Genomic DNA, 22,148 nt, shown 5'->3' with positions numbered 1-22,148 from the left:
CTTCAACGACATAACCTCGCACTACCGCCTCTCCCGCCGCCAACTACCCCCAGCCGCTCCGACCTTCTCCAACGAAGAGGAACGCCTATGGCGACTCACCCAGACACACGTACTCCCCTGCCGATATCGACTTCACCTTATCTACCCTTCTTTGTACCCCACCCCTTTGTGCTCCGACTGCGGGTCCCTCGATACCCAAGACCACTGCATGTGGCAGTGCCCCCAAAACCCATTCCCCCCCTTCACAGACGGAGAGCACTGGGCGAAGGCGTTGTGCAGCTCGGACCGTGAGGTCCAGGCTAAGGTCATTCAGCGAGCTGCAATGGTCACCGGCCGGTTACCACCGCCGGTCACCCGCCACCCAGACTAGCCCCATGGGGCTCAAATAAAGTTTCTCTCTCTCTCTCTCTCTCACTCTTATGCAAAATAAATCTTTCTGCTCTTAAAAAGTGCGGCGTTACCTGCAAATGCACAGTACAGAGAACACAAACGGCTCCACTAACGGCACTGCAGGAAAGCGTGATGGTGTCAGCACGGCTTTTGGGGTCATCTCCGACCGAGTCGAAGTAATATTAGGTAGAAGAGAGCCACCATTACTCCCAAGGAAGAACGGCAGATGTGAAACAGCTGTGGTCGAGCAGTTTTCGTGGCGTTTTGCATGGGCAGAAATTTAGAGGGCAGAATGCTAAAAAGTATGGTCCGGCATATAGACAGAGATGGAGCAGGGAGGCTGAACTTTAAAATGACAAAATTTCCGGTGGACGATGTGACGCTTTCATTTCAGCAATAAATAGTGCTGGCAAATGTCGACACCCATAATAAGCGACTTCTCGAGGCCATGGATTGACGATATTCGAAAAATGTAATAGATGCATAACGTATATGAGAAGTTGTGGTTGCCTGGTGCATGCCTGATGAAGTGACTGCCACCAGCACTAGGGACGTAAATTCTGCTGCCGTGGTCTAGGTATCAGGCGTTTCACGGACCAAGTCCTCTACAAGCACGAACGTAAATATAGATTCAGGTAAGGCCGCGGGCGTGCTTCTGCACACTGAGTACGAATAGTTGTCTAAACAGCACGCAAAAAAGTGGTGCGCCCTATATGTAATGTTGTTAAGAGGCTAAGGGAAAAGGAATTCATTTCATAACGAGAGGACGTGTTCAACTCTGAGAAAAGTATTGCAAGATTTCTAGTTCAAAAGTATTCATGTTTGCAGATATGCACCAGTTCACGAAGCTGCGCGCGATGAGGATTTAAAAAGGGCCGAAAGTGACAAATTGTTAATCCGTATTGCCACCTTCGCGGGGTTATATGTTAGTTTGAGAGATATTTACTTTATTCATGACTAGTGGGCTGCTGATGTGGTAGAACTATGCAAAAACGCAGGATGCTGTGATATGTCGTTTCAGATACTTTGACCATGGAATGCACCTGTGGAGTCGAAGGTAGGTGTTTCATTAACTAAACTATTTAAGCTAAATCTTCCTAAATATTTGTTCGGAGCAATATTTTTAGTATAAAAACTAGACCTTGTGGTGCAGGGTATAGGATAAAAAATCTTAAGCTAACAAGAGCATGTATGGCAGGCAGATCACTTAGGAAACGTTTCTCCTAATTTTACAACATGCAAGACACTGCTTATATTCGTTTAAAACACAGCAACATATGCAAGAAAGCTGTGGCTTCTTTTTTATTTGATGGGTGAAACAATGAGCAAAGAAGCCGAATAGTACAATGAACACCTTAGGATCGTCATAAATCAACCTGCGAAATGACAATTTTCGGAGAGGAGGTGACCTATGTGTTTGTGGGCAGTGCAAAATAAATTAGCCTGCCAACTTCGCAGCCTAACTTTCTCGCATAGGGATTGGCAAGTTTCCGTTGGGTACACACGCGTTGCTACTCTGGAAAAGAAGCGCCTCTACACCTTTCCGACGAGTTATGTCGCTTCCCAACATTTCCGCTGATTGAAGTCTTGCCGTAAGATTCCTTCGCCAGCATTCACTGTATACATGGGAAACGTTGCTGAAAGAGGAGAGAAATTACAGTTGTCTATCTTTCTGAAATAGTCGCTGGCACCGTAAGTGCAACTTAATTTGGCAATTGCACGAAAAAGCAGGAAATGAAACCGGTCCAGAAAAGTCGGCAGTTCTGTTAGGGGCAGAGAAACTGTTGCTTTTCTAACCCTGTCTATGGGTACTTACAATATGGATCGTAAATATTCTTAGCAGTCTTTTTGACCACCTGGCGAACGTACATATTTAAACTTCCACCTTTTTACATGGCTATCCGTTCAAGGGAAAAGCTGCAAAATCGGAGGTAAACCTTATCCCACCGCCTGGATGTCGTTCTAGCCCGTGAAACGGGCATGCGAAACCGTGTAGTTCCACTATAGATGCATTTGTTGTTGCGAATCGATTGTAATGCCAGAATATAAAGCTGTGCAGCACGCGTTCAATCCACTTCTTCCGCGTGCGTTATAAACCTCAAACCTGTGCTCAAGGTTACCTCACGTGCAGTGATATACAAGACACACATTTTGGGGGATTTATTACTGCTAAACATGTTTTAGGCTACAAAACACTATTGGGAAAAGCTAGCCGTCGCGTTCACAGCGATTCGGTTCGAGGTGTTTTTAATGGTGCCTTTTCTTTTGCGATAGAGAGCACATACTCCTCAAAAATCGGTTGTTTTTCCCTTTGCAACATAGTTGACAACTGTAGGTACGGTATGCAAAACCCTGTTTTAATATAACCTGAAATTGTAAAGTTTTAAGTGTAAACCTCCTACCGGGGACTGTCAGTGCTGTTTACGTTCATGAAATTAGCAATGGCGCCAAAAATACAACTATAGAAGGAACAAGGTTAGTTTTAAGTACCGAAAGTGGCATCGCAGTACATATGGCGTGAAGGGCTATTGGTAGTGAAGCCTTGTAGTTTTTTTCGATCCTCTATCCAGATGTTGGTATTTATTCAGTCAGGCACGTAGTTTGCAGCAAGGAACTTCGTTCTATGCTTTCATTACATTATCCCATACACTCTGTCGCAGTGGGCCAAGAGCTTTGCGCGCCTTACCCATCGTAGGAAAAAAAAGAGTTTTACCGCGAAACCCTTAACTTCTATGAAAAACCGTGGTTGTTGTTGCTTCCCGGTACAGAAGGTGGCCACCACTGCGAAGAGTAAATAGAAAACACATTATAATTCGTTCGGAAATAAACCGCGTGTCCAGAATAGGTGCTGAGTGCGTTACCCCTTTTCTCCACCCTGCCGGAGGGTATAGAAAAGTTAGCCATGTACGCGCCACGTGACCGCTAAACGTGACTGCATGTAAGTAGAACAGGTTAACCCTAGTCAAAAAGAATTGTTATTCTGAGAAAGCTGTCGCATGAAGGGCGGACAGTCTGCCTGTGGAGATAGCTCTCACCAAAACAAGAAACCAAAGCGAAGAAGGATAAGACAGCGCAACGTATTGCTAACGAGTTTCATAATGGCTAGGCTTTCGTCTTCAAAACGTGTAAGTGGACTCACCTGCCAAAAAATTTCGTTTGTGCTACTCAAAAACTGCCCCTAAGAGAAATGAAGTCACGCTGCGGGTTAACGGGACCACGGTACACGCCTCGAAACAACATTAAATTATCGTGGTGAGCTACTTGAACACTACACTAAAAAATACGTACTTGTTCTTATAAGGAGCTCGGTTTGGTGTCCCAGAATATGTTTTCGCTGGTGCAGGACAAGGAAGAAACAGTAAAGAGCGTAAGAAAGTGTTTGACTGACACACAATGGCCTCGTAATTAACGAACTTTCTTGGACTGCAGAATAACAAGGTACAACATAACGAGCGATTAGGACAAACGCCAAATTCAAGACTAAAACTGAAAAAAAAAATTACGGGGAGTTTTAGTGCGAAAGGTGCGGTTTTAAAAGGACTACCCAAGCCTCAAGGTATCTTGATTGCCTGAGTACTCTACAGTTTCTGTAATGCCTTCGTCTGTTATTTTTGCAATGCGCACCAGCGAAACCAAAGTACAAAATATCGCCGAATAAGAGTTTGAAAGAGGCAGTGAAGGCCGTTTACCACGTGCCGCTATTGGGGAACATTTGGAACAAAGATGTGATATTGGCAAACTGTTGAATGTAAGCGATTGTTTGTATTTACCACATATTGCTCGCAAAGTGAAAAAATTATACAGTTACGTTGAACCCATAAATTTTCTGTACAAGCTGTGAAAGCACTGATGGAGGCGAAACTGGGAATTTGGATTTCGGCGTTTGTAGGGGTACATAGCGATTCCTTCATGAATGCAGTAGGTTTCAACGAACGGTGTTCTGCGTGGCTTGGCGTAGACGTGTACCTAATACAAATATGACAAAAATAAAGTGCAGTAGCAATCGTAATGGCATATTAGTCGACAACTTATTACATTGTTATTAAAAAAACAAACATGCGTACGTTATAAAATAATTTAACGGTGTATTGTCCACGGGATGCGAGTTTTCTAAACACACCGAAAAAGTAATGTCGTTAACGTGTAAACCTACTTTATCAAGCAAGTGGCAGACATGGTGCAGGTTGGTTGGCTGTAGATGTATAGCTGATACTGGCACAGCCATTTTTCTTTTGATTGATAACAAGTAACCTCGGTCTCCAACTTTTGGAAACAAGGCGCAAAATTTCCTGGCTTATATTCTTTCATATCATAAACTTTATCACAACCCTAATCATTTTACTGTTTCAAGAATAAAACCCGCACAACACATATCTCTGCGTGTCGACCACCCCAACAAAGTGCAGACGGAATTTTCCCGTACTGACCTACTCCGCCTTTCCTTTCTGCCTTCAGCAATCAGTGACTGGAATGCCCTCCCAAAACATACTGCTGCCATCCCAAACCTGAAAAATTTGCCGCAGAACGGACAAAATCATTTTTGTGAGTGTAACAAAAAGATAGTAGTATGTGCCTGCGGTATATTGGTAAAACCTGTGTAATCCTATTTTTGTGGCTAACTTTGTGTGGTTTGGTTATTAATGTGATGTTCTGCTATTTTTTTAACTGCACCGTATTTTGCACACGGAGTTTCCTGCTCCATTGTACCATTTTGTTTAAATTCAATCCAGAGAGATATTTAGCGCTCGTATTTTTTCTTCACGCTTCAGTGTACCGTGTGATTTTGTTATCCCCCCCCCCCCTTTGTGTAATGCCTGGAAGGGCCTTAGGATAATACAAGTGCAAAATGAAAAAAAAAACATGAATTCATTTTTGCCATTTCCCTTTCCCCATCACAGGTACTTCTACGAGCCGCTCATTGGCGAGCGAAAGAGCAGCGCGTGGAAGGTTGTGGGGACGGCGGCGTCCTTTGGTTTTGCCTGGTTCTGGCACGGTATGGACAGGCTGGCCACCTACTGGGCATCGCTCAGCACACTGGGCATTGCTCTTGAAATATTTGTGGCTGAAGCAAGGAAATGGCAGCCCGTCCGAAACTTCGAGGTGAGTTGTGTAATTATTACGGAGCTGTACCGTAAGTAACCTGTGGCATGCCGTGCAAACAGATCGTTGCTTTTAACATCATCATCATCATCATCATCATCACCAGCCTATCTACGCCCACTGCAGGGCAAAGGCCTCTCCCAGTATTCTCCAATTACCTCGGTCCTGTGCCAACCGTGACCAAGTTATCCCCGAAAACTTCTTGATCTCATCTGCCCATCTAACTTTCTGCCACCCCCTGCAGCGCTTGCCTTCTCTTGGGATCCACTCTGTTACCCTTAATGGCCAGCGATTATTTAGCCTTCACATTACATGCCCTGCCCACGTCCATTTCTTCTTCTTAACTTCTACTGATATGTCTTTAACATCAGTTTGCTCCCTGACCCACTCCGCTCTCTTCTTGTCCCTTAATGTTACACCTAGCATTTTCCGCTCCATTGCCCGCTGAGTCGTTCTCAATTTAAGTTGAACCCTCTTAGTGAGCCTCCAAGTTTCTGCCCCGTAGGGGAGTACCGGTAAGATGCAGCTGCCATACACTTTCTTCTTCAGCGACAATGGTAGGCTGCTATTCATTATCTGGGAATGTCTGCCATATGCACCCCACCCCATTCTGATTCTTCTAATTATCTCTGCCTCATGGTTGGGATCTGGGGTCACAACTTGGCCTAAGTAGATATATTCGCTTACCACTTCCACTGCCTCGCCACCTATCTCAAACTGCTGTGCTGTCCCGAGGTTATTGATCATTACTTTAGTTTTCTGCATATTAATTTTCAGGCCCACGGTTCTACTCTGTTCGCCCAGTGCGGAAAGCATGCTTTGCAATTCGTCTCCCGAGTTACTTAGCAACGCAACGTCATCAGCAAATCTGAGGTTACTGAGGTATTCTCCATTAACCCTTACTCCCACCTGTTCCCAATCCAACGTTCTGAATACTTGTTGTAAGCATGCTGTGAATAAAATTGGAGAGACTGCGTCTCCTTGTCTGACACCCTTCCTTATAGGTATTTTACTGCTCTCCCTATGGAGGATGATGGTAGCTGTAGACCCATTGTAGATATCCTCTAGTATTCTTACGTATTGCTCATCTACCCCCTGGTTCCGTAATGCCTGAATGACTGCTAGGGTTTCGACCGAGTCAAATGCTTTCTCATAATCTATGAAGGCTAAATATAGGGGTTCATTATACTCAGCGCACTTCTCTATCACCTGATTGATCGTGTGAATATGGTCCATTGTAGAATAACCTTTACGGAACCCTGCTTGTTCTTTAGGTTGACTGAAATCTAAGGTTGCAGAGATTCGGTTAGCGATTACCTTGGTAAATACCTTGTAGACGACTGACAGTAAGCTGATCGGCCTGTAATTTTTTAAGTCCATCATGTCGCCTTTCTTATGGATTAGGATGATGTTCGCGTTCTTCCAAGATTCCGGTACCATTGCGGTCATTAGGCATTGCGTATAGAGGTTTGCCAGTTTTTCAAGTACAATTTCTCCGCCATCCTTCAAGAGGTCTGCTGTTATCTGATCCTCATCAGGTGCCTTGCCCCCTTTCATTTCTTTCAAAGCCTTCCTTACTTCTTCGGTCGTTACTGGTGGGATGTCTATCTCCTCTGAACTACTGTCTCGTTCGGCATTATCCTGTATGTCCCGGCTACTGTACATATCTCTATAGAACTCCTCGGCCACTGTGACTATTTTATCCCTATTTGTGATGACATTGCCTTGCTTATCCGTAAGTGCATACAGCTGATTTTCCCCCACGCCAAGACGTCTCTTCACTGCTTTCAGGCTACCTCCGTTTTTTACAACGTATTCGATCCTCTCCATATTATACTTCCGTATGTCAGCTGTCTTCCGCTTATTGATTAACTTCGAGAGCTCGGCTAGTTCTGTTCTGTCAGCTGCGGTAGAGATTCTCATGGTTTGCCGTTTCCTGATTAGATCTTTCGTCTCCTGTGAAAGTTTACCAGTATCCTGTCTAGCTATAGTGCCCCCGACTTCTACTGCACACTCCGTGATAATGCGTGTAAGGTTGTCGCTGGCTTCCTGTGTCGTAAGCTCGGCTTCCATGTTAAGGGCGGAATATCGGTTCTGCAGCGCGATCCTGAATTCTTCTACTTTACGTCTTACTGTTAGCTCATTTATTGGCTTCTTTCGCACTAGCTTGTTGCGGTCCCTCCTCAAATCTAGCCTAATTCGAGATCTTACCATACGGTGGTAACTACACCTTACCCTTCCGAGCACTTCCACATCCTGCACAACGCCAGGGTGATCGCATAATATGAAGTCTACTTCATTTTTGTGCTCCCCATTCGGGCTCCTCCAGGTCCACTTCCGACTCTCCCGTTTACAGAAGAAGGTATTCATTATGCGTAGGTTATTCCGTTCTGCAAACTCAACTAGTAGGTCCCCCCTGCTATTTCTACAGCCCAGAACATAGTTCCCAACTGCCTTGTCTGCTGCCTGATTCTTGCCTACTTTAGCATTGAAGTCCCCCATAACTACGGTATACTGTGTTTTTACTTTAGCCATTGCCGATTCCACATCTTCATAGAAGCGTTCCACTACTTGGTCGTCGTGGCTGGATGTGGGCGCGTAGCCCTGCACCACCTTGAGCTTGTACCTCTTATTGAGCCTAATTACAAGACCTGCGACCCTTTAGTTAATGCTATAGTATTCGTCTATGTTGCCAGCTATGCTTTTATTGACTAGAAATCCCACTCCCAGTTCTCTTCTGTCCTCTAGACCACGGTAACATAGGACGTGTCCATTTTTCAGCACCGTAAATGCTTCACGCGTCCCCCTAACCTCGCTAAGCCCTATTACATCTTATTTAATGCCCTCTAATTCCTCGAACAACACCTCGAGAATCGCTTCGCTAGATAAGGTTCGCGCGTTAAACGTTGCCAGGTTCAGATTCCATTGGCGGCCTGTCCGGGTCCAGGGATTCTTAGTACCCTCTGCTACGTCACAGGTCTGACCGCCGCCGTGGTCAGTTGCTTCGCAGCCGCTGGGGACTGAGGGCCGAGGGTTAATTCGCGTATTCATGGGAGGTTGTGGCCGTTACTACACAAGGGTGGCCAATCCTGCTCTGGTGAGGGAGTGCGTTGCCGGCAATGGTCACCGGGATCAGGCCGCACCCCAAGCCCCAATGTGCAATTCCAGAATTGCGTAGTTTTTTTTTACGCGACTGGCTTATACCGTTTTCGGAGCTGGCTTTTAACTATTGGGCGCGGGCCAACGTGGTTCTGCATGCTTCGCAGTTAACATTTCGACACGGCGGGGTCATCCCTCTCGCTAAAGAAAATGAAAAAATAGAAAGCAGCCCGAGCAACATACCAGAGCTCTTTTCTTCCAACACGTAGCATTTACTTCCCAAAAGGAGCCTGAGATCGGCATGGGAAACTTCGAGAAGTACCTTTTCGCCTCTTGGGAAAGAGGCTGAAAAAAGAAGCAATTTGGGTTAAATAGGAGGATTAGCGAAATAATGGGCAGTATTATTACGGAGCGGGAGAAAGTAAACGCGCAAGGAATATGTTCGCAGGCCACGCTCAAGTGCGCTAAATCTAAACATACCGACTTCTTAGAAATAGTAGGGAAAAAGTGAGCATTAGTTAATTTTATGGAAGTAGGCCACAACACTGCGATGATTTAAAAAAAACATTCTGTGAAAATACAGGAATTGACGAAGACGCAGCCATATGAGGGGCGTGTAGGCGCAAAAGACGACTGAAATGTGCGACTTGTTTCCTTGGAGTGATGAGAATTTATGCCAATACGCTTCACGCTTTTGGCATTGTTACGTTCAATTCAAACTTGCATTTACGTGGAAACAACGTCCTGTACGATATGTAGAATAAGTAGCATGCTGGAGTTGAAGGATTTGCGAGAATGTTATGCGGATTGTCCGCAAACGTCTGCAGCCCAACTGGTTGGCGACAACGCATTCAGTCTCTTAGGAACAACAGTTGTTTGAAAAATAATAACTTGGGGAAGATGGGATGCCAAAAATCTTGGCGGAAAATCAGTGAACTCTTCTAAAATAATTTTGACGTTTTGAGACAGCATTAGAGTGGAGATAACTGGCCTGTCTGTGACATAAGACATTGCGTAGTCCCCCATTCACACAGCGATATTTCGTTGTAATTAGGTTCAAGCCCAGCAGTGCCAGTGCGTTGCAAAAAGCAATTAAACGTGTGTATACGGCACACCCCATCACTAACCTGACCTACATTGTACAACAGCACTTTTATTTACAAAAATAATGCGCAGAATTAAGCTAAGAAAATATTTTACGATGAAACAATCTCGGGGCCTAGAAAAATTAGGGGTAGAGCCCGGGACATTCGTTGCTAGATTCACCCATCTATCCCTAAGCTGTTGAGGCAGAACGGTGAAGCGTTTTTAGCAGTTGCATAAGAGAAAGGAAGGAGTGTTTCAAGCAGCTCAGTAGATGGCTCTTGGGGCGCAGAGTAAGTGCCAGGAATGTACCCAAACTCTAGTGGAATCTAGCGTTCACACGAACAAGCATCATGGCAAAAATTGTATTTTGTGCTTTATATGATGTGATAGCTGAATGATCTTGGCAGTGAATCGATATGTTGCGTTGCTCCCAACGCGCTTTATTTCTTCTGAAAGGCACCAAAAATAGTGTATTTCACTCGTGATATTTTTTCAAACAATGTTTGCGAGAAGAGGACGAAGAGAGCCGCGTAGGAGATCGCGCGTGGCCCCATCTCCGACAAAGACGAATCTCTGTGACGTGCGCAGCCTCTCAAGGCCTACTTGTGGTACAATATTTCATCACCTTAGCAACAGTGAATCTCATTGGTTCTGTCACCACGGGGCATCTGTGGTGGAGGTTCAGGTGGACATCCCCATTTCGGCCCACCAACTTGACCCCACCCCAACCCACCGAGCCTGGCTCGGCTCCTGAAGCGGTCGCTACTGGGCTCTTGAATGGCGTCGGTGAGCTATGGACGCGCCCATCCCCCAGCCGCATGTCCTAAGGGATTCAGAAGTTTCCCTCTCCGTCGGTGAGCGTCGCTGGTCCCGGTCGTGTGCTCTCAGGTGTCGCATTATCATCCTCATAATCATCATCACGCCACCCCCACCACTACCACCACATCCTCCTCCTGCTCCTCCTCCTCCTACTCCTCTCCTCCTCCGTATCATCATCATCATCATCATCACCACCACCACCACCATCATCATCATCATACCACTATCATCATCATCACAACACCACCACCATCATCATTAACATCAATTTTTATTCTCCCCTCATCTCGCACCCTCACCGCACCTGCCAAATAACTCCGGCCTCAAGAGGGCGACAAGGGCACATTGCAGGATAGCGCGGTGGTCCCAACCTTTGACGATGACGCAGCTGTGCGTACTCTCTCGCGTCCGAGTTGTAAATTCGTTGCACAACTTTTACCCGGGGTGTGCGTCATTTGTCTCGCCTCCTCGTAACAATACATTTTCTGAAAACATTTTGAAAAACGCTTTCTTGTTTTCTGTCCCAGGTTATCCCAAATTATTTAGACGTTTTCGCGCTAAATTACTGGTATCCCAAAGTAGTGTTGTGAAAACTTATCAGGTTCCCTGTTGTCGCTCATTTACATGCACTGGTATGGTCGTCTCCACTTCGAGTTTGTTCTCACAAAATTCCTAAAGAGCCCATCAACCTTGTACCAATACCTTGCAGCCCATTTTGGGACAATTTAAAAAAAATGTTTTTAACAGACGCAAAACGGAAACAAAAAGAGGTGCATACAAGCTTTGGATCCGTTTCTCTGGTACATAGAACAGCATTACACTCGCTTGGGGATGCTTTCACGGCAAAGTATCTGAAGTCGTGTAATGATTCGCAGCGTAGCTGCCGTACCACGCGCAGTGTATGAAAGGGGAACCATATAAGAAGTTCTTGACTTAGCTGGAATTTCCCGGCCACATGGCTTTGAATAGCGTTTGAAATTGGGTTCGTCAATACTGTCCACACCGGCGGATCAAATGTGAAGGACCACAGAGCGGAACATTTACTCCAGTTTCTGAACAGTAGCATGTTTCTTTTTGAGTGCGATTGCACACTGCTCATTCGGAAAGCGAATGAAACTGGGCGTTCAGTTATACGCTACCGAGCCGGTCTCAGCACCTGAAAACTGCAACCATGCAGATAGCTCCCGCAGTGACGTGCGCAGCGAGATCCCTGTTCATAGGTACGCCTGCAACGATGACGAAAATCTCTCGTTTATGTGTACATCGCGAACGAAGGCAGCGTCGGCTAGTCCCTGTGTCGCCACTGGCTTAAGAATACATATGGGCCATTCCATGGTCAGTGGAGCACGCGTGCGGGGGAAGTGAAGGAACCTGGTTGGAAGACCACGTTTTCGCACTGTGTATGAATAAGAGAATGCTAAAATTCTCCACGTTCTTTCGGTTCGTTAAAACGCGAAGCTGCAAGACGCATCTCACAGTAGAAATGTGAACGGGCAATCGATATAACCGAGAAAAACAATGCCATAAGCGTTATTTGACCAATTCGTATAAACTGTCCACTCCCCCAAGGCCCAAAATCCAAAGTGCCAAAATCCAAAGCCAATTTCCGGCCCTTCACGACGAATGCCGAAAGCCAAAATCGAACCCTGATTAACGATTGAATTTTATAATCATCATCATCATCATTATCATTATCATCGGTAACCATGTGTACGTTTTTCGTATTACGAGAGGTTCGTTAGGTGTGCAAAGACATCTCGTTGTTACGTAATGTAATGCAAGAATAATGTACCCTTTGTGTAATCCATTGTATAAAGTAGGCTTTTCTGCAATGCGTTTTGCTCGGACATACTCTCGGACATCTACACAGAAAGCTTCGCTTTAATAAATTAACGGCCGACCTCGCAAAGACTGCCAGACGAGAACGCTCCTGTGGATTCAACGAAAACGTAATCATTTTTTATCAGACTTGTGGCTTTGTATATAAAGAAATCAACAAAAATAGCCGAACAATATAACATATATTGCGCGCACGGAAAACCACCGCATAACTAGCAGTCGACAAATGGTAGAAAGGCTGTGAATGTGGGGAAAGCAGAATTACGGCACCGAATGAAATGTTTTTTTTTTCACCGAACCCTTATTTGTAAATATTGCTTTTACGGTGAATATAGTTAGTTGTCCCCAACATTTCTGATGAACATTTCTGATGATGTTATTCAACTCACACTTGACAAACCGACGGTGATTGCTTGCATGCTGTGCTGAATATTTTTGTTTATTTTTTTCAAGGGCCGATATCTGACCACAGAGGGTCGCATGAGAGTTGCCCAGTCTGTGCTGGGTGCGCCGCACTACCTCCTCACAATTTTCGCCTGCCTGTTCCACCTAGCAGAGTTCGACATCTGTATTATATTCAGCAAGAGGATCCTATTAGGTATGTTAATTCTATTTCTGATAAATTCGCATAAGCAGGAGTGAAGCGATCATTTGCACTATAAGGGGTCAGGGAAGACATCAAAAAGTTTAAAAGTAGTAATGACACAGGTAAAATTCACAGTCAGTAAAATGCGTAGTGTGTGCTTATACACGCAGCAAGGGTACACACTTGTAGTTGTAGCGTGAAATGTGGCCGACAGGATTACACTCTGTGTGGAAGTTTTCTGGGCTAAACATAAGCCACAAGAAACATAAGCACCACAAGAAATTCAAAGCGCTTAATACGCTTTCACGGGGACAAAATTTTATGACAGTAAGAAAGAAAGATGATTGTTCTAGCTCTCAGGTATAAAACGTTTTAGCCTCACTCGAGAAGTAAGCTTGTACACTGAATTTTTTGCGGCCTGTGCGCTTTATTCATGGCCTAGAAAATTTTGACAATGGCTGTACGTTGCCAAAAATTGCTGAAATGGTTCCCCCGGTTCAATGGCTCAATAGGTCATTTTGCACTGCCGACGGTTTTACCTGAAACTGGTTGAAGTCATAAAAAATGCCAGAGAGCAGGAAAACCAGCAGTACAGTAAAACCAGCAGTAGCTATCGCGTATGACCTCCTTTCGTGAAGTAGTAGTAGTAGTAGTAGTGGTAGAAAGTATAATTGAGAAAAGAGGGTTGAGGGGTGGGGGTGAAAAGTTAGGACGGAGTTCACGTGTTGGGCCTGATGTCTAGGGCTTCAGAAGCGACATTCCCATCGTGGATCTCTACATTAGGCGCAGTTGATTTTCATGAAATGAGCTGGTAAGGGCTCATGGTAACGGCTACCATGTCCTGATAAGATTAATGTGCGAATCGGTGTTTTATCCGAGCCAAATTCTAGGGCATGCCCAGGTTGCCTGGAATAGCGTGGCAGTCCCTACGCACTTTCGCATGTTTCTTGGAAAGATTTTGGGCAGACTGCCGCTTGGCAGTCTGCCCAAACTGAGGTGCAGAGTAGGCTCACGCCGTACGACGTCGAGAACACGGAATATCCTTTAACTCACCGGAACACATGCGATTACTTGTAAGTGCATTTAAGTGGAATTAGAATCTGAAGTATGCACAGAGGTTAACGTAAAGTTATGGTTATTAAACTTGAAGGGCTTCCTTGATTGATTGTAGGGTTTAACGCGCTGACACAACGCAGGCGATGAGGCGTGCCATAGTGGAGGACTCTGGAATAACTTTGATCCCCTGGGGAACTTTAATGTGCGGCGAAATCTCGTGCACAAGGGCTTTTGTGCTTTTCGCCTCCATTAGAAATGCGGCCGCCGCGGCCGGGAATCAAACCCGCGTCTTCGTGCTCAGTAGCACAACGCCTTAGCCACTGAGCCCCCGGGGCGGGTTAAAGTGTTTCCTTGAAGTGCGATGTATAAATAGGGTGAATAGTGTAGCTGAAATAGGATTAATTAGTAATTTATTATAGTTATATTTGGTGCTGAATGTGAGATTTACTTTTCCGAAGACAAATACGCTTCAATTGTGACTGTCGTGTCATGTGACGTGCGCTGGCGGTACCAAAGGGGACGACAGTAGTTGCAATGTTGTCAGTGGCCGTGTCCTGATGTGAAAGAGCCCCTGTGCGATCGCAGGTGGCCACCTGCGCGTGCGGGACGTCGTTGATTATATCATGCGAACATTCAAAAATTACACGTACCTTAGCTGGGTTCCTCCAAAAGAAGGTACCCGGGAAATAATTATTCACGAATAAAAATATTTCAGTCACGAGTGTTCTGAATGTGCATCCCCAATACATTCCAATTTCATTGTTGGAAATTGCCGCAATTCCATTCCTTTCAATTCCTCGCAATAACAAAATTTGACCCATTCCAGTCCTGGAATGAACGGGCAGAACAATTCCGTTTAGATAACTCTTAAACGTACAAACTTGTTGATGACGTACGGAGTTAGGCTGGCGATGCTGTACTGAATTATCGGGAAACACAGCGAGAAAACGTGAAGCTGTCGTTCTCATGCACATTGAAAACCACAAAAATATGCAAAACGGTTCGCCTGTCACCGAAGTTAAAGGGTGGTAGAAGTTGGGCGACACAACTCGTCCAAAACAGCCATGCGTGTAATGCATAGAGGGGAAATATTTCTGGTATCATATTTGCACATTCTTTATGCTTTAGTGAATATTTACAGCATGGCGCGAGGAGAAGCGGCTATTATGTTGCTGTTTGCCAGTTCCATTTTGTTGCACAGTCTGTCACGTGCAATCTGGCTGTGTTCTTTGCGTACCATCACTCTGCAGGACCATTATTCTGCTGTAGCCAAGTCACAGGCACGTCATGCGTGCGTCGCTTACATGTGCGTGTACTGGAATTTCTTGGCTGTAGGATTTCTGTTGCTAGAGGCAGTAGCTCAGCGTCACGTGAGAATGCTAACAATATTGCAACCACCGTACTGAAGTCACTATTGCATTTTGCATTCCATTCCGGCCGAATGGCGGCTAATTCCATGCCCATTACATACCTCCAAGCTTTGTCACCATTTCCTGCTCTTTCAATTCCGACAACCTCAAAAAAGTGGAATTATTCCGGAATCATTTGAATTCCCGAGTGGCAACACTCCGCAAAACTGCAAGCTACACATTGCTTATTGCAATGACGCAATGACACTTAAGAAGTTTTTAAAGTGTAAGTATAATATATATTTACAGAAACAACTTTTCCGGGTGAGTACTTCATAGAGACAGAAATCAAGGTTGTTATATTACAGAGACTCCTCCGAGGACAACCACTGCCTGTAATATGTTTCATTTGCAAAATGTCGATTTTTTAAAAGCCCACTTCTTAATAAACGTGTTCTTGGTCTTCAAGGAATTTCGTTGCTGATATTCTTTAAGGCGGAGTGACGCAAAAACATCCAAAAAAGGCTCTTATATATGCATTCGCGCCGATTTTAAAAGCTAAGACTTGCCATGTTATTTTAGAGACGGCCGCAACGTATTCTGTAAGACCTTGTAGGCAACAACGAAACGGTTTAGTTGTGATGAGATGCTCTTTTTCGGTAAGTACGTTTTGGTGCAAATGCAGAGATTCTTATTTAAAGCACTATGTTGATTGTGATCCGCTCAGCAAACCAAACTCCGCAAGCGACAGAAAGGTACCCCCTTACCTTACCGCTTGGTCGGCTCCTCAGTAAAAATACATACTCTTTATCGAAGAATTTTTATTCGAGTCATACATGTGATGTGGAATTACGTTCATATATCACCAGAGATTACCTCGCGCAGTTCATGTCTGGTCATATTCATGCAGCTGCTGTTTTGTTTTTGTTTACTTTCAAGGGTTCCCCTTCCCACTTATTCCTATACTTGTGGTCCTGTACTGTGGCTGCTACGTCTCCAAGATTGTGGCGGACTGGGAAGCATCCAACGCACGGAAACAAAAACAAGCTACTTCCTAACAAAACGTCGTCTGGTGTGGCGTATTGGAATAAGTACTAACGCGTTTTCAAACAAAAGTGCGGATTTCGTCACCTGTTTTTTTGCCTCAAGGTCGTCGCCGTTCCTCTGCAAGAATAACATGACATTCTGGAAGACGCTTCGATTAAGTGATTATCTTAACTAGCCATTGCTGTTTCTTAATAAATTCTCAAGCAAATTTTTTCATCCTCAATGGGTGCACAACTGTTTGAAATCACCCATTTCATGAATTGTCGATGTACAATAAACGTGTCTATTGGTTACGTCCTTAAAATTACTGACACGTTCAACGGAATCCCGAACAAATGGGCAAATGCTTTCCTAAAAGGGCATGAGAGTTTATAGGCAACATTCTTTACAACGTGGTGTACTGTGGGTTGTACATAAAGCATTCCACAAAAAAAATGAGAAAGGTATACAGCTAAGTGTCCGCTTGCAATTTTGCAACAAAATCGTCAAATGCACAAGTTTTGTTGACTTTCTAAAACCAACTTCCGTGAACTTGTGCTCCGAAATAAGTAACGAAATGTACAGACGCTTTAGAAGCAGTTAAGAGGATGACGCTCCCGTTTTTTATTTATTCATACTGCAATAACATTTTCGAGACTTTGTCAGGACGGGATGAATGATGAGAACACCACAAAAAAGGAAGGCAACAAATACGTAGGTACACAAGAAAAGTAGAAGGCATTTATCGGCAGTAAGTTACATACGATGTAAACAATACACGAAGGCTGTTTAGCTTGGGTGTTTGAAAGCTCGTGACATTCAGTAATGGCTCATTGAAAGAAAGAGTATTTAAAGAAATCGTTACACGTGCAAAAGAGGCAATGACAATTGATATCTCTGTCCAGTAGTATACCCTGATGAAAATGTTATTATGTCCTTATGAATAATTTATAGCGGCCTATTACAGTTGAGCACGTAAATTTTATCCTGAATAAATGACTTGTTTTGAATTGGATTGGAACTTGAGTATGAAATTGACGAACCGCGTGCCCTGACGTTTTCTCTACGTGAATCAATGCCATATCCAGAAACGTCGCATCAGATAGAACAAATTAGCAATAAGCTCAAGTAATCAACGTAAGTCACCGACGCATCGCTCTCTGTGGCCAGCAAAGAAGATAGACGCTGCCTGATGTCTTCAACAACAGGCAGGTGCTCGGCTTCGAGGTCATAAGTTAGCCGTTGGCGCTATGAACGAAACGTAAACAAACAATTACAGACCATGCTTTCAGAAACATGGTACCGATGCGCAATATAAACTCATTGAAGTCAACAGCGATTTCCTGTAAGGCCGGTCTCATAAAGAGGGTACCTACCATTACGTCCGAGAACCAACGCAGTCTTTGCGCCAATGATTAATCAAGATTAAGTTGGCAGGGTAACCTTTATTTTGTTACCAAATTAGATGGGGACATTATGATTAAGCACGTTTAATGTTTTAAACTGCAGTACTTCACTTTTGTAGCTAAAGTACTAACGGAAACAGAATATTGGGCTGTACTTCTGTTGGGAAATATGGTGTCAAAGAACAGCCGTCTAGGGAGCAGTCAACAAAACAAATTAGCAGTAGCCTAGCTCGGCTATGCCAGGACATACGTAGCGTGAGCTACGGTTCAGCTATTTATTCTGAGCTTTCCTGGTTGTCTAGGATTAGCTTGAATATCATGCTTACTGCTGCTTCAATGACGCACACATGATATACGCATTATGTGGCACATGTATATTTATCAAGCGGCTCCGGCGGAGCGTCACCTATCGCTCCAGAGCTAAGCTGGTGTCACAGGCGCACGCCAGTGTTGCTGCGACGCACGAGCCATCGGTTCCACACCCGGTCACCCCTCGCATGATCATCAAGTGGTCCGGGCCGCCATGTGCGGAACGGAGGTCGGCGAAGACGCTGGGCGCGTAGTGTGCGTGAGAAACGTCGGGAAGCAAGCAACATTCTGTGCGCCGTGTGACGTCACTGCTCCTCGCGCCTGCGCAGCACTGCTGCCCAGTAGCCAGGCGAAATTGCTCAACCTCGGCCAGTGTTGCTCACGCTACAAAGTCACGGGCTTGTCCTTATCGAACCTTCAGTGTGTAAAGATGTTTCCCGCAGCTGTACTATTCTAAAAAAAGGCGACTCAAAACCGCGGCTAAGCGGGGTTGTGGAAAAGTTTCTGAAGGCTGATGGGTCATGCCCCAAAGCTTTCCCTCTTTTCCAGTCAAATTAGGCAATAAAATAACGGAGAGGATTTTTTTCAGTGGGCTATGCGGAACCCCTCTAATGCAGTCTGTGCCCCTTGGTGTCTGCTCATCATAGCTTGAGAAACTCGGATATGTTACGGACAAGTGGCTTTACTACTGGATGACACAGGGGTTCCCACGGGATAAACGTAGCCTTCACTATAATTGCCTATATACAGTCTAGAAAAGTGATGTGCATCTTGCAGCACGAGATACTCGAACTTCACCCACGAAACATCATATTGAAATGACCCAACCACAACATTACGGCTTCACGTTTGATACTTGGAGATCAAGGCACCGAGAAGAACGATCTGGACCATTCGCTTGCCTTATAAACATGAAGCTGGGTTCTCTAAAGTGCCTTGTCAAATCCAGTCTCACCGAAAGAGGGGTAAACATTGAAACAGCAAAGTAACCAGCACGGTAAAACATCGAGCAAACAGCACCTCCGCTTTGAGTTGCCCCCTTCTCTTAGTTCCGAGCAAGCACAGTTCTGAAAAGGCAAAACCAACAGACTGCTTAAAAATAAATTGGTCTATAATTCCGTCAGCAAGAAGCTGCTCCCTGTCCGGTCAGAAATGGGAGAGGTTGATCCACAAGCAGAGCCGCTCGTTCACACACGTGTACTGCTATAAATACAGTATTTCCTTCCCTTTCCCCCTGCCCGCGCAGTGCTTGACTCAACTAGGACTTCCGGATTTTGTGGAGCAAGCCGTCTTTTTTACAAGGTAATAACTTTGACCTTTATAGTCTTTAACCTTTGCCACCGCTTTTTGAATTGCCCACAACTAAGCGCACATTGTTCAAATGGTAAAGCTAAACCGGCGACAAAATAAAAGAAACCTTAGTGCCTGAGTAGTACGGCTTGAAAGCCACAGGACGATGTGAGGCCGTCGCGTTGTCGGTAAGTTGTATAATCGTTCGAAGCAGCCTTATAGACAAGTTGGCGAAACCACGTTGCATTGCTCGCATTCCCAAAGTCCTTTCCCGAACAGGACTAACTCATGCATCGTGGCGAAAAAAGAAGCGCCCAAAAGGACTAACCCCTATACACGGTACGTCTGTTTTCGCTGAGAGTAAGCCAACTTGTGCCGATAGAGTACAGCCTGCCCATGGTCGCGTTTCTGAAGCTTTGAGAAGAGCCGTGTCTTATCGCCCAGTAATTTCGTGCCCACTTCTACTGCCCGGATGATGAAACAAAGCTTCAAGCCTCATTATAGCCTCCTTATTCGCACGCCCAACTTTGTTTTCGGCAAACGTTCCATTCTGGGAATAGTTAGCGAACTGTATTTGGAGCTGTATGCGCCGATTTATGTTTGCCACCAGCGCCGTGGTAAAGCCCCTGCTTTCCCTCGCTGTGTCGTAAAGAAGCAGCTTACGCTTCATGTGGTTCCCGTACAAACTGAGACGAACTTTTGATTTAGAAAACTTTTACTTGCAAAAGAGGGTACGAAGTTTGACGCCCCGGCTACATTGCTCTTTTTGCTGTACTTCAAGATGGCATGCTATGACTATAGTCTGACAAAAAGATTGATTGATTGCAGGGTTTAACGCGCCGACGCAACGCAGGCAATGAGGCGCGCCGTAGTGGTGGGCTCCGGATTAATTTTGACCACCTGGGGATCTTTAACGTGCGCCGAAATCTCGTACACACGGGCGTTTTTGCTTTTCGCCTCCATCAGAAAAGCGGCCGCCGCGGCCGGGAATCGAACCCGCGACCTAGTGCTCAGCAGCGCAACGCCTTAGCCACTGAGCCACCGCGGCCGGTTCTGACAAAAAGTAGCCATACTCAGATTACACGTGTTGTAAGCAAACGATGCATTGGACCACTCGCAGTTGCAATCCATGTTGCGTCTCCTTCAACGCGTTACGGCAGCCCTGACGTCCACCATCAATATTAAAAAAAACACGGCCAGCCAGGGATTCACCGGCCTATGTGCTCGGCTTGAGTTGGGCCGTACGGGCTTTTGTTCTCTTCAGCTAAAAAAGAAGACGCCCTTCCCCTGTCTGCGTATTATCATTACCGTGTTTGACTACAGCAGTCATCAGAAATGATCTCGGGACTCATCCATTTTTCAATATTAGGGGCGAAGCCCGTTAGGGTCTGAGGCTGTTGTTGTCTCTTGTTGTCGTCGTAATCGTCGTCTCATGCAGTCACGGTACTAAAACAGAGGAAAAATCGTTTACGCATCGCTCTAGAACGTAATGCGTGCTATAAAACACTGGGACACTCGTTTACGCCTCACGCTGGACCGCTTCGTAATGCGTACCAAAAAAACACCGGGACATTCGTTTACACCTCGCGCAAGAGAGCTTCGTGCTTCAAAGGCAAGAGACTTCTACAGCAAAGCTTTATATCTCTACCCCTCAACGGCTCCATCGCCGTTCGCAACCGCCAAGGCGCCAAGAATACACTTATACATTGCATGCTTCGCCCCTACTTAGCTTTCTCGTTAGTGGAGATGGCCCGGGATTTTTTGAGGCAAGAAACCCGTTTGCAAGCACACTACAGTTGTAAGCCACCCCGATAGGATTTGTCCTACTTTTAACGAGCTTCCCGCCTTAGCGTAACTGTAATGAAGCTGCTGTTTCTGCGAAATCGTACAGAAATATGGTGGCCGGCCAATGAAGGAGATAAAAGAAGGGGTGGGTCCAGCGCTGCTGCGCATCTGCCGGCACATGAGATGTTTCTTCACGGCTGTGAATCTGCCGCTGCGGTCACACCGACATTTCCCCCGCGAGTCTGATCGTCAACCTCATCGGCGTCAGTAATGTTGTAAAGCGCCAATCAGGCCCTACTCGGAAAACAGCGGCCATTCTAGAACAACTAAAGCATGCTATTTCTGAAGTCACAAACCTTCTCCCCATCAGAAGCCCACTAATAATTGAGTTACTGTGCTGTAAAGAACGTTGATCAAACAAAACGACTCCTTGACGAAAAAAATCTGGCGTACTGTAAACGCCATGGGCATTTACAATTGGAAAGCAGAGGTCACTGACACATTTGGCACTAAACCTTGGTGATCATTGCAGATGTAAAGCCGGTATTTAAATTTTACCGGAGTCGTACATATTCGGTAAGTTCACATAAATTCATCAAGAGGGATCAGAGCTTACAGAAGTGTGGAACACACGCAAACTACGAACTGAGGGAATAATCTGGCTACGCGAACAACAAAATCGAAGAGAAATGAGATCAGAAGACATTCCACTATTGGAAAAAAATGACTAGTGAGAAAAAATGGCAATGTCCCTCAGTTTAGCAAGACAAGCACAACCAGAAAATAGCATTACGACTCGCCACTTTGTCATCTAGCATCAGAAATAGCAGATATGTACGACGTTGAGTTGTCATGTTGAAACGACACCTAAAGAGACCGAGTACTAGTACTCCTAGAATAAAGGAATTACAGACGATTACTACTCTCTCTAATGCAAAATTTGTGCGCAGCGCTAACTGCTGTCTTTTCTGTCAGGGCATGTATCTGCTGCGCCTCAGGACGCAATCG

General features: G+C 45.2%; 1 protein-coding gene across 3 annotated transcripts in view; it reads left to right on the top strand.

The window, feature by feature from the left end:
- Positions 1-16,664, top strand: part of LOC144138707 (protein-cysteine N-palmitoyltransferase Rasp-like) — a 77,358-nt gene extending 60,694 nt beyond the window's left edge. For all 3 annotated transcript variants that reach the window (XM_077671111.1, XM_077671112.1, XM_077671113.1), the window contains 4 exons: positions 1,412-1,447; positions 5,289-5,490; positions 12,787-12,931; positions 16,264-16,664. In XM_077671111.1, coding sequence (XP_077527237.1) covers positions 1,412-1,447; positions 5,289-5,490; positions 12,787-12,931; positions 16,264-16,382 — 502 coding nt within the window. In that variant the 3' untranslated portion in view covers positions 16,383-16,664. The remainder of the gene's footprint in view (positions 1-1,411; positions 1,448-5,288; positions 5,491-12,786; positions 12,932-16,263) is intronic.
- The last annotated feature ends 5,484 nt before the right edge of the window (positions 16,665-22,148 follow it).

Source organism: Haemaphysalis longicornis, unplaced genomic scaffold (assembly GCF_048455015.1).
Source record: "Haemaphysalis longicornis isolate Haplotype H1 unplaced genomic scaffold, Haemaphysalis longicornis Haplotype H1 scaffold_5, whole genome shotgun sequence".
In the NCBI taxonomy this organism is placed as follows: domain Eukaryota; kingdom Metazoa; phylum Arthropoda; class Arachnida; order Ixodida; family Ixodidae; genus Haemaphysalis; species Haemaphysalis longicornis.
Note: the sequence above shows the minus strand (reverse complement) of the source record. Positions and strands in the feature narration are given on the sequence as shown.